Below are 10,625 nucleotides of genomic sequence, written 5' to 3' on the forward strand. Positions count from 1 at the left end.
CAAACCATTCTATGATTCTCTGATTCTATGTACTAAATGCATTAATTATTTTTGCTTTTTAACTGATGGGTCTGTGCATTGCTTCAGAATACTTAGAATTTTGGTGTGTGTATTAGATGACAGAGTTGATTATTTGTTTGGAAATATTTGTGTAATTAAATTGTGCTTTTAGCACTATAGTTCACATGAACGTTTCAGATACTGTCTGTCCCTCCACCCACAGACGTTAAGGTGAAATTCCTTACAGCTCTGGGTGTTGTGCCTGGAAATGCTGTCAGGAACTCTGTGAACTCAAGTATGTTGCCACTCTAACAGTGGTAAAGTGTTGTATTTAGTCTTCTTTTTGTTTATTTAGGGAATCCTTTAGAATTTGTTTGCATCTTAAATGGCAAAACATCAGTCCAGTTAACATTGAGGCTCTTAATAAAGTGCTCTTAAAAGGTTGAACAAAAGTGCTCTAAAGACTTTTAACACAAGACTCTGCTTCCTCTATTCCTTGTACTCCCCATAGCTTATTCCCTCCTCTGCCTGCAAGTTCAGTCTTTATCTAGTGCAGCAAAACACTTTGACCCTTCCCTCTTTTTTGCTGGCTGCTTGCCTGGCACATATAAACTGTCTCTCTCTGGATTTCCCAGGAAAACAAACAAATTAAGGATTCTGAGTCAGAACTCATTTATAATGGGACCCTTCTGGCCTTTGACGTCTGCCCATCCTACGCTACACTTCCTCCATCCCTTCTTACAGCAAGTTTGCTCTGACCTGCAAAGGACTGTTAACTTCCCTGTTCTGATGCAACTGATCTCCTGTCTCTACTTGTCTTGACAGTTCCTCATCAAACTGTAGCTTCACAATATAAAGAGTCAACATTTCATGCTTTTGAGAGGTTTAGAATATGGATCATTGTCAAAATTATTCTTACTTTTTCTTTTAATTTTCAGAGAGCAAGAAGGTAGGGAGGGAATTTTGTATGTTGTTGCTTTCTCTAACATGATGAAGTAATGCTGGACACTGCTGTTTCAGGTATCTGATCCCATGTAACCACATGATGTTGAGTCAGCGGCGGGCTGTGAAAGAGAGAGACTGTTATTCTGTATCTGCTGCAAAACTGCTTGCCCTGACACCAGTCTGCTGCTCCACTGGGATCACCTTGACTCTTGAAAGCGAAGGAAAAGATTATATTCTGTGGACAAAAACAGCACAAACTAAAGGTATTTGGTGCTCAGGGAAAGACCAGATCATGAACTGAGTTTGATTTGGCAGCAGCACATGGGAGGAGGTGGGGAAGGATGAGAGGGGAAGGAAATGTGGTGGGCAACAGCAAACCAGGTGGGGAAGCCTGGACTGGAAAGCTTATTTAATTCCTTCCATGTGTCCAGGTCTATTGAAATCTTATTTTAACAGCTATCCAACTTGAATACTCATTCATTAAAGTAATGTACAGATACATGACTGTAACTCTTGCTGATTCAGAGTGGTTGCTGTTGTTTTAAAGTTTGAATGTGGTCTGGTGTCAGAAATCTTGAGTTACAGCTCTGTCTTGGCAATAGGAACAAGTCATACATGTTTATAAGCAAATCTCTTAATCTTTATGCTTTGATCTTCCTGCCTTATTGGACAGTGGGGACTAAAGACTCTACCTACCATGTCTTGGTGGCTGCCTTCCTAGAGAACTCAAGTTGTTTTCTTATGTCATGATACGAGTAATCTTTACTTTCAGATGCTGGTAGGTGTTCTTCTGAATCTACTTGCATTGTGGAATATGGAAGAGCTGTGGACATTGGCTACTTGCAGTACCTGGGCGAAGCTCAAGAAGCTATTCTCCAGTGCCTGAAAGATTGTAAGGTTTGGTCTGCCTTGTATGACGGAGTAAACCCTGATCCAGACACCTTTATTGAAACACTTGCTGAGGAGAACAGTACAGACGTGGACCACCCCATGTTTCGGCTCCAGCAACGGACACCTAGCATATGTAGCTCCTCTCAAGTAACTCCATTCAGTGAGAAGATGCAGTTGGAGCTAGAATGGGATGATAGCTACGACACAGGGATTTCTCCTGGTTCTGATGTGAGCTCACCACAACCATATGATGACCTGGGAAGCACAGAGCTGCAGCCACCTGCAGAGCCACCAAAACACATTCAAGAAATGAAAAAAAGTGCCATCATGCTCATCAAAGGATCTTACATAGAAGAATCAGACTTTCAGGATGATGTTATGGTTTACAGATTGTGTGCCCAGAAGGATACTCAAGATGATGATAACTCCAAGGAGAAAACTTTAAATGTAGCCAGAGAACATGAGGTCCAAAGACAGACTGTAGTCAATGGGCCTCTTGCAAAAAGCCAGCTGGAAATGGACTTGGATGAGCACAGTAAGGGAAAGTCAAGCTTGAATCAAGGTGTAATGAAAGAACAAATAAACCAGAAAATTATTGAGATTGATCCACAGCCAGACTTAGAGTTGAAGCTTTCTCCTCAGGAGGCAGATTGTAACTTAAGTGTAAGACTGCTGAGCACAGATGGTGAGGATTTCATTGCACAGTATGACAAAATTATTAAGGAACTGGATCCGAACACCGCAAGCTTGGAGGAGCAGAAGTTGGATACTCCTGACCCCGTCTCTCCTGCAGAAGAGGAGGACGACTTTGAGAACTTCTCAGCAGACACTCCGTCTGCAGAGAGCATGTCATCTCCCTTCGGACCAAAGGAGGATGTCACTCCCAAGCATGCTTCGAGGAGCCAGAGTGCTCCATTTACAGGTGAAATGTCCTGATAATTGCATCTGTAACAAATACAGGAAGGCATGTTGATTAGAGGTGGCCAAATGAGATCACACTGTGTGGTGCACAGCACAAGCTTAGAGCAAGGAACAGTCGTGGCACTAAAGAGGGTATAGCCCAAATAGCCAAGACTGCTCCAAGGAGAGTGAAAGAGATCCAACATGAAAGCAGAGCAGGGCAATCAGTTTTGTGATAGCAAATGGTGGTTGCTCAGGGGTTTTTTTGGATGTTGTTTTTTGGGGGGTTTTTTTGTAATTGTTTAAAATCTTGAGTTGTTTGTATGTCGGAGCTCCATCATTCTAGAGAAAGATTTCATGGTTGAAAGGGGATTGGAGTAACTGTTCTAATATACAGGCACCAGGCGAATGATTTGTTTTTCTGGTGGCTTTCACCTCCGAGGCCGTGGATGTGGTGGGTACCACGTTGCCGTGGATGTGGTGGGTACCACGTTGCCATTTTTTCCTCTGTGCTATTTCACATTGCAGCACGAGGTGGCAGCACGGGTGCCAGGTCTGTACATGCCTGTCCCCGTGCTCTGCCTGCCATCCTCTTCCTCCAGTGTCGGGTCTGCCCTCGCTGTTGGTATGCTTTTCTGTCTTCTGCCAGCAAGTTCAGCTTGGCCTCCGCAGACTGTCCAAGCCATTCCGGAGTGACAGTGCTACCGGAGGCCAGAGTGGGCTTTTGATCTGTATTTGTACAGCTCCTTGCACTGCAGGCTCTTGATTTTTAATTAGGTCTCCTAGATACCACAGTAATGCAAATAGTAAAAAATAGTCATGTATCTAGGCTTCCTCATCCAAAGCAAAAGCTCTATAAGATGGCTTCTCGCTCATTTGAAAGGAAGATGAAAATACTCATTTGTGTCCGTTGAAATGCAGCCCTCTGGTCAGCTGTGGCCAGCATGCCTGGCACTGTTTCTTAATTGAAAAATTCGGCCTGTTTTTCAATCAATTTGCTATTTTTGCCATGGTGGCAATTTCCTTGTACCAGAAGCTAATCACATTCAAACCTTTCTGTTTCTCATTATCTGCTGTCAAATGTAGCTCAAAAATATCCATCTCTCATTTTTCATCTAGTCCTCCCCTCCATTTGTTCCTTTCCAAAAAACCCATGCCAAAACCAACCCCCTCCTCCTGAAAAAACACAAAAACCCACAACGGACTAAAAGGGGAAGAAAAAAACAAACCCAAAACCCAACCTGCACAAAAAGCCTTGCTTTTTGCTCCCCATCCACAACATGTTTTACTCTTAGGCTGTTTACCTTGCTTTAATGGAGATCTTAGTGACTGCAAGTAAGGAGGTGCTCATGACAATACCTCAGAAATTTTGAGATTGCAGTGTCTTTCAAATATAATAATATATTTAATTTGGAATGCTATATTGTTTTTGTAGATGTGTGTGATAAGGATTTTTGGTTACTTCCATTGTTTTGGAAAGGGGCTTCTCTCTGCAAAATCCAATAACCAGACAGAGGCTCCCACACCCAGTAAGTGTCAGCAGTGCAGAGATGCTCTCTTCAGGCCTACAGATCTATGAAGAAAATGTCCTATTGATGGCTATTTCCAATTTAAAAGCATTCAACACTATCATCCCTATTCTCCCCTGGGCAAGAAAATGGTGTTCCCTGCCCCCCCTGCAAAGCAATGCTTGATTTCATGGCCATATAGAGATGCACAGTTAGCAAAGAAATAATGTTTTTTACTTCTTATCTGATTACCCTGTTTTTTACAAGGCTTGCAAACTCTGCTTAGTTCCTCTGATTCTCACCCCAATAATTTATTGGGGGGAAAAAGTCACTCTTACCACTGAGAAGTTCTTTTAATATATCCTGGTAACCTCTCTTGCAGTCGCATACAGCACTTGTTACAAGTCCAAGCTTCAGCTTCACCTGCTTAGCTTTGAAGTCTGACCTAGAGAAGGGAAACAGTGATACATCTCAACTCCTTCTCCTGCAATCCCTCTTGATACAATAGAACTCCCACTGCACAGTGGTCTGCAGGAGCTCTGTGAAAATGTCTTCATGAACACAAGAGGGGAAGCAGTAGGTTATGTTGGGACAGGAGAAACTGTATCTCAACAAAAAGTTTTGGGGCTGCTCCATTGGGTACCCAGGCAGGCGGGATTCCTGCAGGATGTGATACCAACCTTCACTCTGATGACTGATGTGGTGGTTGAAAGGTAGCAGCCAAATAAAGCCTTGTCATCAACACTGGCCCTCCCACCTTTCCTCTTCTGAGTGGAGCTGTGCTGGCATGAGCCATGATAGATGAGTCTCAAGGGTGTGCTTGCTTTGTACTCACGGTCGCTATAAAACATGATAGACTTCAACCTTTAGCGATGCTCTGTTAGGTGAAGTGGCAGTGCAGGCACTTATGATTTGATCCTTACTGTTGCGCTGCCCCAGAATTGCTTTGGCCCCTGCAGTAGTTTACAGCAGGCATATTAAACTGGGCTAAACGATGCCCAGGTGGCTGAAATGACAGCCATTTGCTAGCTGAGGGGAGCAGGAGGTTATGGCCACCTTCTCGACTCTAGAAATGCCCAGGGCTGGGGACTGGGGTGGGATATTCAAAGTTGGCAGTGCTGTAACTGCATCACCCAGGGGTGGTTCTGCGTGTTTCCCCCAGCTTTTACGCAACCAGAATAGCGTGGTAGGATGAGGGATGTTTCTAAGACTTCACTTGTGATTAGGTCACTCTTACAGACTGCCTCAAGCATCTCACCAGCTGTATCATCTCATGATATGTAGTATTTCTTTAAAGCCATGCTCAGCCTTGCTGCAAAGGTTTCTTTAGATTGAGCACTAAGGGTTTATGTACTTTCCTGGTAAATGCTTCTGTATTTCAGTGGTTATCCTGCAGCATGAATACACAAACTAAAGCTATTATTTATTAGTGACATTTATATGATAAAGCCTACGTTTACCAGTAATTTTGCTTATAAATCTATTTTAATGTCTTCCCTGCTTTGTGTGAGTGTTTGCAGTACTGAAAATGCCTTTTTTTTGTCATGTGAACTATCACAGGTCTTGATTATTATGTTTAGAATAGCATTTTCATATTTCCTTTAGGACACCATGGGTTTTTTATAAGACAAGAAAGCTAGCTATAACTTATTTTACCCAGTCCTTATGTAGAAATAAGGCAAAAAAAGAGTAAAAAAAGCAGATTTTGTCTGCATTTAAACTAGTGGTGGCATTCAGATTAACTTCAAGAACAGCAGACCATAATATACTGGGCTAAATCCTTATTGGCACATGTGAAGTAGAATAGTTCTGCATGTTAAATATGCAAAAATATAAACTCATTGGCTAGCTTGCAAAAGTGTTTCTACTCACAAAAGCTTTTAACGCCTCTGTTAAGTCTATTTTGTCTGTTCAGACACAGTTTGGTTTTTCTCCCTGCTGGCTTTAATGAGTATGTGGGAAGTCTAATTTGGCTGGTTATGATGATCAAAATTCCTTTAAAATGCCTGTTTCCTGGATCTCAGGATTTTTCTTCTGTGAAAACAAAAGCATTGCTTCCTCCTTCTTTTCTTGCAGGACCATTCATCAGCGTAGTGTTGTCGAAGCTGGAGAACATGCTGGAGAATTCCTTGCATGTAAATTTGCTGCTTATTGGGATTATTACTCAGCTGGCAAGTTATCCACAGCCTCTTCTTCGCTCCTTTCTGCTCAACACCAACATGGTGTTTCAGCCTAGTGTGCGGTCACTTTACCAGGTATTTGAGCACAAATGTTAGTCCTGCCCGTTGGAACAGTTTTTTTGGTGTCTGGTTAGACCTTACTTTAGCTCTTTTCAGTTCCACCTGTTGCTTTCACACTGGTCTGAGAGCCTCTCATCTCATTCTGATGTTTTAGTTACATCTGTGCAGGGAACTGGAAATTCTGTATGACCATAACTTTTATCGTAACTCTATTTTAATGCAGCTGGAGGAAAGCCTGAGTATTCAGTCTGTGGCTGCACTGGGAGCAAGGGAGGAAGAAGTAATTGTTACTGTTGTTTTGGCAGGTGCTGGCATCTGTGAAAAATAAAATTGAACATTTTGCTTCAATTGAAAAAGACTTCCCAGGTCTTCTTCTGGAGGCCCAACAGTACTTGCTTTTTCGCGTGGACATGTCTGATGCTGCAGAAGAACTGCTAACCAAAGGTAAACGTTAACGACACTCAGAGGAGTGCTGGGTGGAATGACTCACCAGCTACCTCTCTCATTTTCTACAGGATGATTAAAAGTAGGTGTGGTACGTTGTGAATATCATTAACCAGATGTACCCTTCTGACTTTAAACTGATGATGCTCAGTAGGCCACTGTATATGGATCTGTTTGATTATTCTGCGCTCTTCAGAAGCGTTTATTTGCTACAGAAAATGTCTGTTTAAAGGAGTAACAAAATCAGTTCTTGGCTCGCTGTCAGTTTGGCCGTAAACAAACTTGCTTTCAAGGCATGAGGTGAGGTGGCATATGTGCATGATTTCATTTTATTTTTAGCCTGACCTTCAGCTAGTCATTGGCTCTTTCTTGATAAATGTTAGGGAGGATGGGAGTCCAGAATGAATTGGTTTCTGCAACAATTGAATAAAGCTTCATATCGTGGTTTGGGCTACTACAGAAGGAGATAGATATTAGCCAGAAAATTTTGAATGTGCTTTCTGGAATGAAAAACAAAACAAAAAAGAGGGGGGGTGTAAAAGGAAGAACACTTTGAGAGCAGTGTGGAGTGACAGGTATCATCCCAACAGACCAGCTTTCCAGGGGACTTGAGTAACATATGCTGCTTCTCAAGCACAATGCATGCTACACTTGTCTTGATAGTTACCAGTATTTACACTGCCTTGGGGGGAGCTAGTAAAACTAAGCAAAAAGAAGAATTTTACATTCTAACTAAGAACTTTCCAGACACAGCCAGGCAGCTGGTAGAGTTGGGGTCTTGCCCTGGGGACGTGCTTATTCTCAGCTTACTGCTAAGCAGGCAGTGTCGGTGCAGGTTTCCCTTAAAAGCCAACTTCCCATGAGATGGGAATGTGTTCAATTTGGTGAGAGCAGTGACCAGTGATTAAGTGCTGACTCAACAACAGGGTTCAAGAGCAGCTGCATTTACAGGTGTGTGCTTACTCATCATTGAGAGTCATTAGTAATTACCCATTCTGCCGATACCTCTGTGAAGACGCTGATAACTTTTCTTGGGTTTCCAGAGGGGTGGAGAGCAAGGCTTTTTATGTGACATCTTAATGTGTTTTCATTTTTCAAGGCTCTGAATAGTAATTTACCTAGTTTCTTGTCGGCAAGGTATGTGTTTCTAATGTTTCCAGTACATCTATTCTGTAAAATTATGATCTTGCTAAGGCTGCTTTTTAAAGAAGAAGTCTGTGGAAGGTGCCTTCTGTAAAGGAGCTGTGTACTGAAAATGTCAGTAGTGTTTTAGGCTCTACATTCTGGTGCCATAGATTAGAAAGCCTTACAGTTAGATGGTATTGTAGCTAGCATGTGGGAGATGAGATTAGGAGGCAACATTTAGTGTCCTTTTTTTCAGGTGCTGGCAATGAGAACTTTTATATAATGCATTCTCAGTGACATTTATTTATACTTCCTATTTTACGTCAGTTTTCTTCTGTGGGCTTCAGAATTTGCCAGGTTGAGTCATGCTGGTCATTATTTAGGAGTTTGAAACAAGGCTGCTTAGTCACCCTCTTGGTACATTTTCAGCTGTGTTGTGGCAGCTCCTGTAGAGAAGGCACCTCTTGACAAATAGATGGAGAGTAAGTACGTGTCTGGATAACTGCAGACTTGGTTCCCAACCGGACTGGTGCAGCAAGTAATCAAACTGTAATTCTTGGGGCAAGTTGGCTCACTAGTCCATCAACCCACAGTAGTTCATTATAGCAATTAAGAAGCACAGGATAGGAACTGCTGCACTAATGGCAAATGGAAAAAAAAACCCTGTAGGATTTCTTTGCATTTGCTTGAACACCACCTTTGAGGTCAGGCAAATTAGCTGTTCTCTGAGGACTTTTTCCCCAGATGGAAGTGGTGAATAACCCCAAAGTTTTCTCTACGGGTCTGAGCATAACTGGCTTCCTACAGAATTCACATCTGAGAAACAGAAGCCAGACTTAGTGGGGAACAGAAATGTAAAACTGAAATATTCCAGAGCACTTCCTTTCTCTTGACAGTGGGTCTCCGAAGGTGTTCAAGAAATAGACAATTTGTTATTTTCTACTTGCAGTAGTATGTGGTTTTCTTACACAGTAGCTTGGGTTTTGGTTAGGTGTGTAGGAAATGCTGCCCTTCTTTCAGTGTGTTGGTAACAGTATCTCCAGAGTGCTCAATTTCTCAGTTGTATGATTAGTTTGTATCCTGACCCTAGGAGGAAGTGGACAATCCTGGTCGAAGGAAAAAATCAAATCTCTTGTCCCTGGATGAGCTTTCTGTGCTTTTTTTTTCCTTTTTTTTCTATTTTATATCCCCCCCAATACCCCTTCCCCCCATAAGCAGTTAAATCTAAATCAAAATGTTTTTAATGAAATGTGTCAATTTTGATGCTTTTGGAAGAGAAGAAATTTTAAAAATATATTTAAAAAACTTAAAATATTAATTACGAAACATTTTGATGTTAAAAAATCTGAAAAAAAATCTTCAAGGGAAGCTCAAAAGTATTTTTTCATTGTAATTCATAATTTAAGTTGTTTTTCTTCCCACAGTCAGATTTTTCCACAGAACTAAAGTTACTGTAGTCTATCTCTAGTAGATAGAAATTTGTAGAATAACAATATGAATGATTGATAAGTCTGGAGTTGGAAGGGTTTTTTGAAAGTCAAGAATAGGACAGCTCTGTTAGATGATTAAGATGAAAATTTATTTTGAGTATTTGGAAGTGTACAGTAATTCCACAGTGCCTTAGGAGAACTACAGGCAAGGAACAAAAGTGCAGAGCTGTTGATCAGAGGGATTGCTCTGCTGCGTCAGGTGAGGCATTCATCTGCGGGCCCTTGTGTTAGATACGTGGAGAGGCTTCAGAAAAAGGGTTGTATAACCTGAGACTGAGTTGTTTTAACATAAACTGCATGCACTTTCAGGGAAATCTCTTCTTAATGTAGCAATGTAGTGCTTGGCTTATCTGCAGTGTGAGTTAATATGACAATCCTTTTAAAAAAAAAAAATAAAATATTTACTTATACAGCTCATGAGAACATCCACTTTTCAGTCAGACAGGATTTTATCTGTCTCTGCTTCTGGCCTCAATGACATCTTGTGGCAGCGAGTTCTGCAGGTTAATTTTTCTTTGTGAAGTATTTATTTCCATCAGTGTTAAATTTTGTCACCTTTTTAGTTTCACTAAATTAATTACCATCTAATTAAAGTGCATTTCTGCTTCAGGTTGAAACAAGGAGCAATTGATTGAAATTTAAGTGCTGCTGTCACTGTAATTCCATGCGTTCTGATGCTTGAGCCCTGATCCTCTGAACTCTGTCAGCAGAGATCATATAGCAGAGTGCACAGTGGTTTTTGCTTGCTCCTTTTTTAATGTTTACTTGCTTTACAGGGAGGTAAAGGTAAGTGGAGTTAGGGGGGCCTACAGCTGTAGAAAAAACAAATTTTCAGACATTTTCCCTGTAGTTTTTTGCTTGCTTCAAACTCCCATGGTGATGTGATAGTTCAGCCTGAAACCTGTTTACAAGATGATTCATGGGGAGAGCATAGAGAAAAGAGAGAGAGAAGCAAAGTCCAAACGGTATTTTGATCTGGGGGAGTGCTAGAGCACAGTACCGTTTAAATTGAGACAACCATGCTGGGTCTAGATGGGTAGATATTATCTGCTATTTCGTGAGGTAAATCCATATTACTCTTT

General features: G+C 41.5%; 1 protein-coding gene across 1 annotated transcript in view; it reads left to right on the top strand.

The window, feature by feature from the left end:
* Nucleotides 1-1,020: 1,020 nt before the first annotated feature.
* The window catches only part of FHIP1A (FHF complex subunit HOOK interacting protein 1A), a gene marked incomplete at its 5' end in the record, with an annotated part of 10,139 nt that continues 534 nt past the window's right edge, over nucleotides 1,021-10,625 (top strand). Inside the window, 4 exons of the mRNA XM_010164855.1 lie at nucleotides 1,021-1,208; nucleotides 1,718-2,758; nucleotides 6,321-6,499; nucleotides 6,790-6,928. Of these exons, the coding sequence (XP_010163157.1) occupies nucleotides 1,021-1,208; nucleotides 1,718-2,758; nucleotides 6,321-6,499; nucleotides 6,790-6,928 (1,547 nt within the window). The remainder of the gene's footprint in view (nucleotides 1,209-1,717; nucleotides 2,759-6,320; nucleotides 6,500-6,789; nucleotides 6,929-10,625) is intronic.

Source organism: Antrostomus carolinensis, unplaced genomic scaffold (genome assembly GCF_000700745.2).
Source record: "Antrostomus carolinensis isolate BGI_N321 unplaced genomic scaffold, ASM70074v2 scaffold4683, whole genome shotgun sequence".
In the NCBI taxonomy this organism is placed as follows: Eukaryota; Metazoa; Chordata; class Aves; order Caprimulgiformes; family Caprimulgidae; genus Antrostomus; species Antrostomus carolinensis.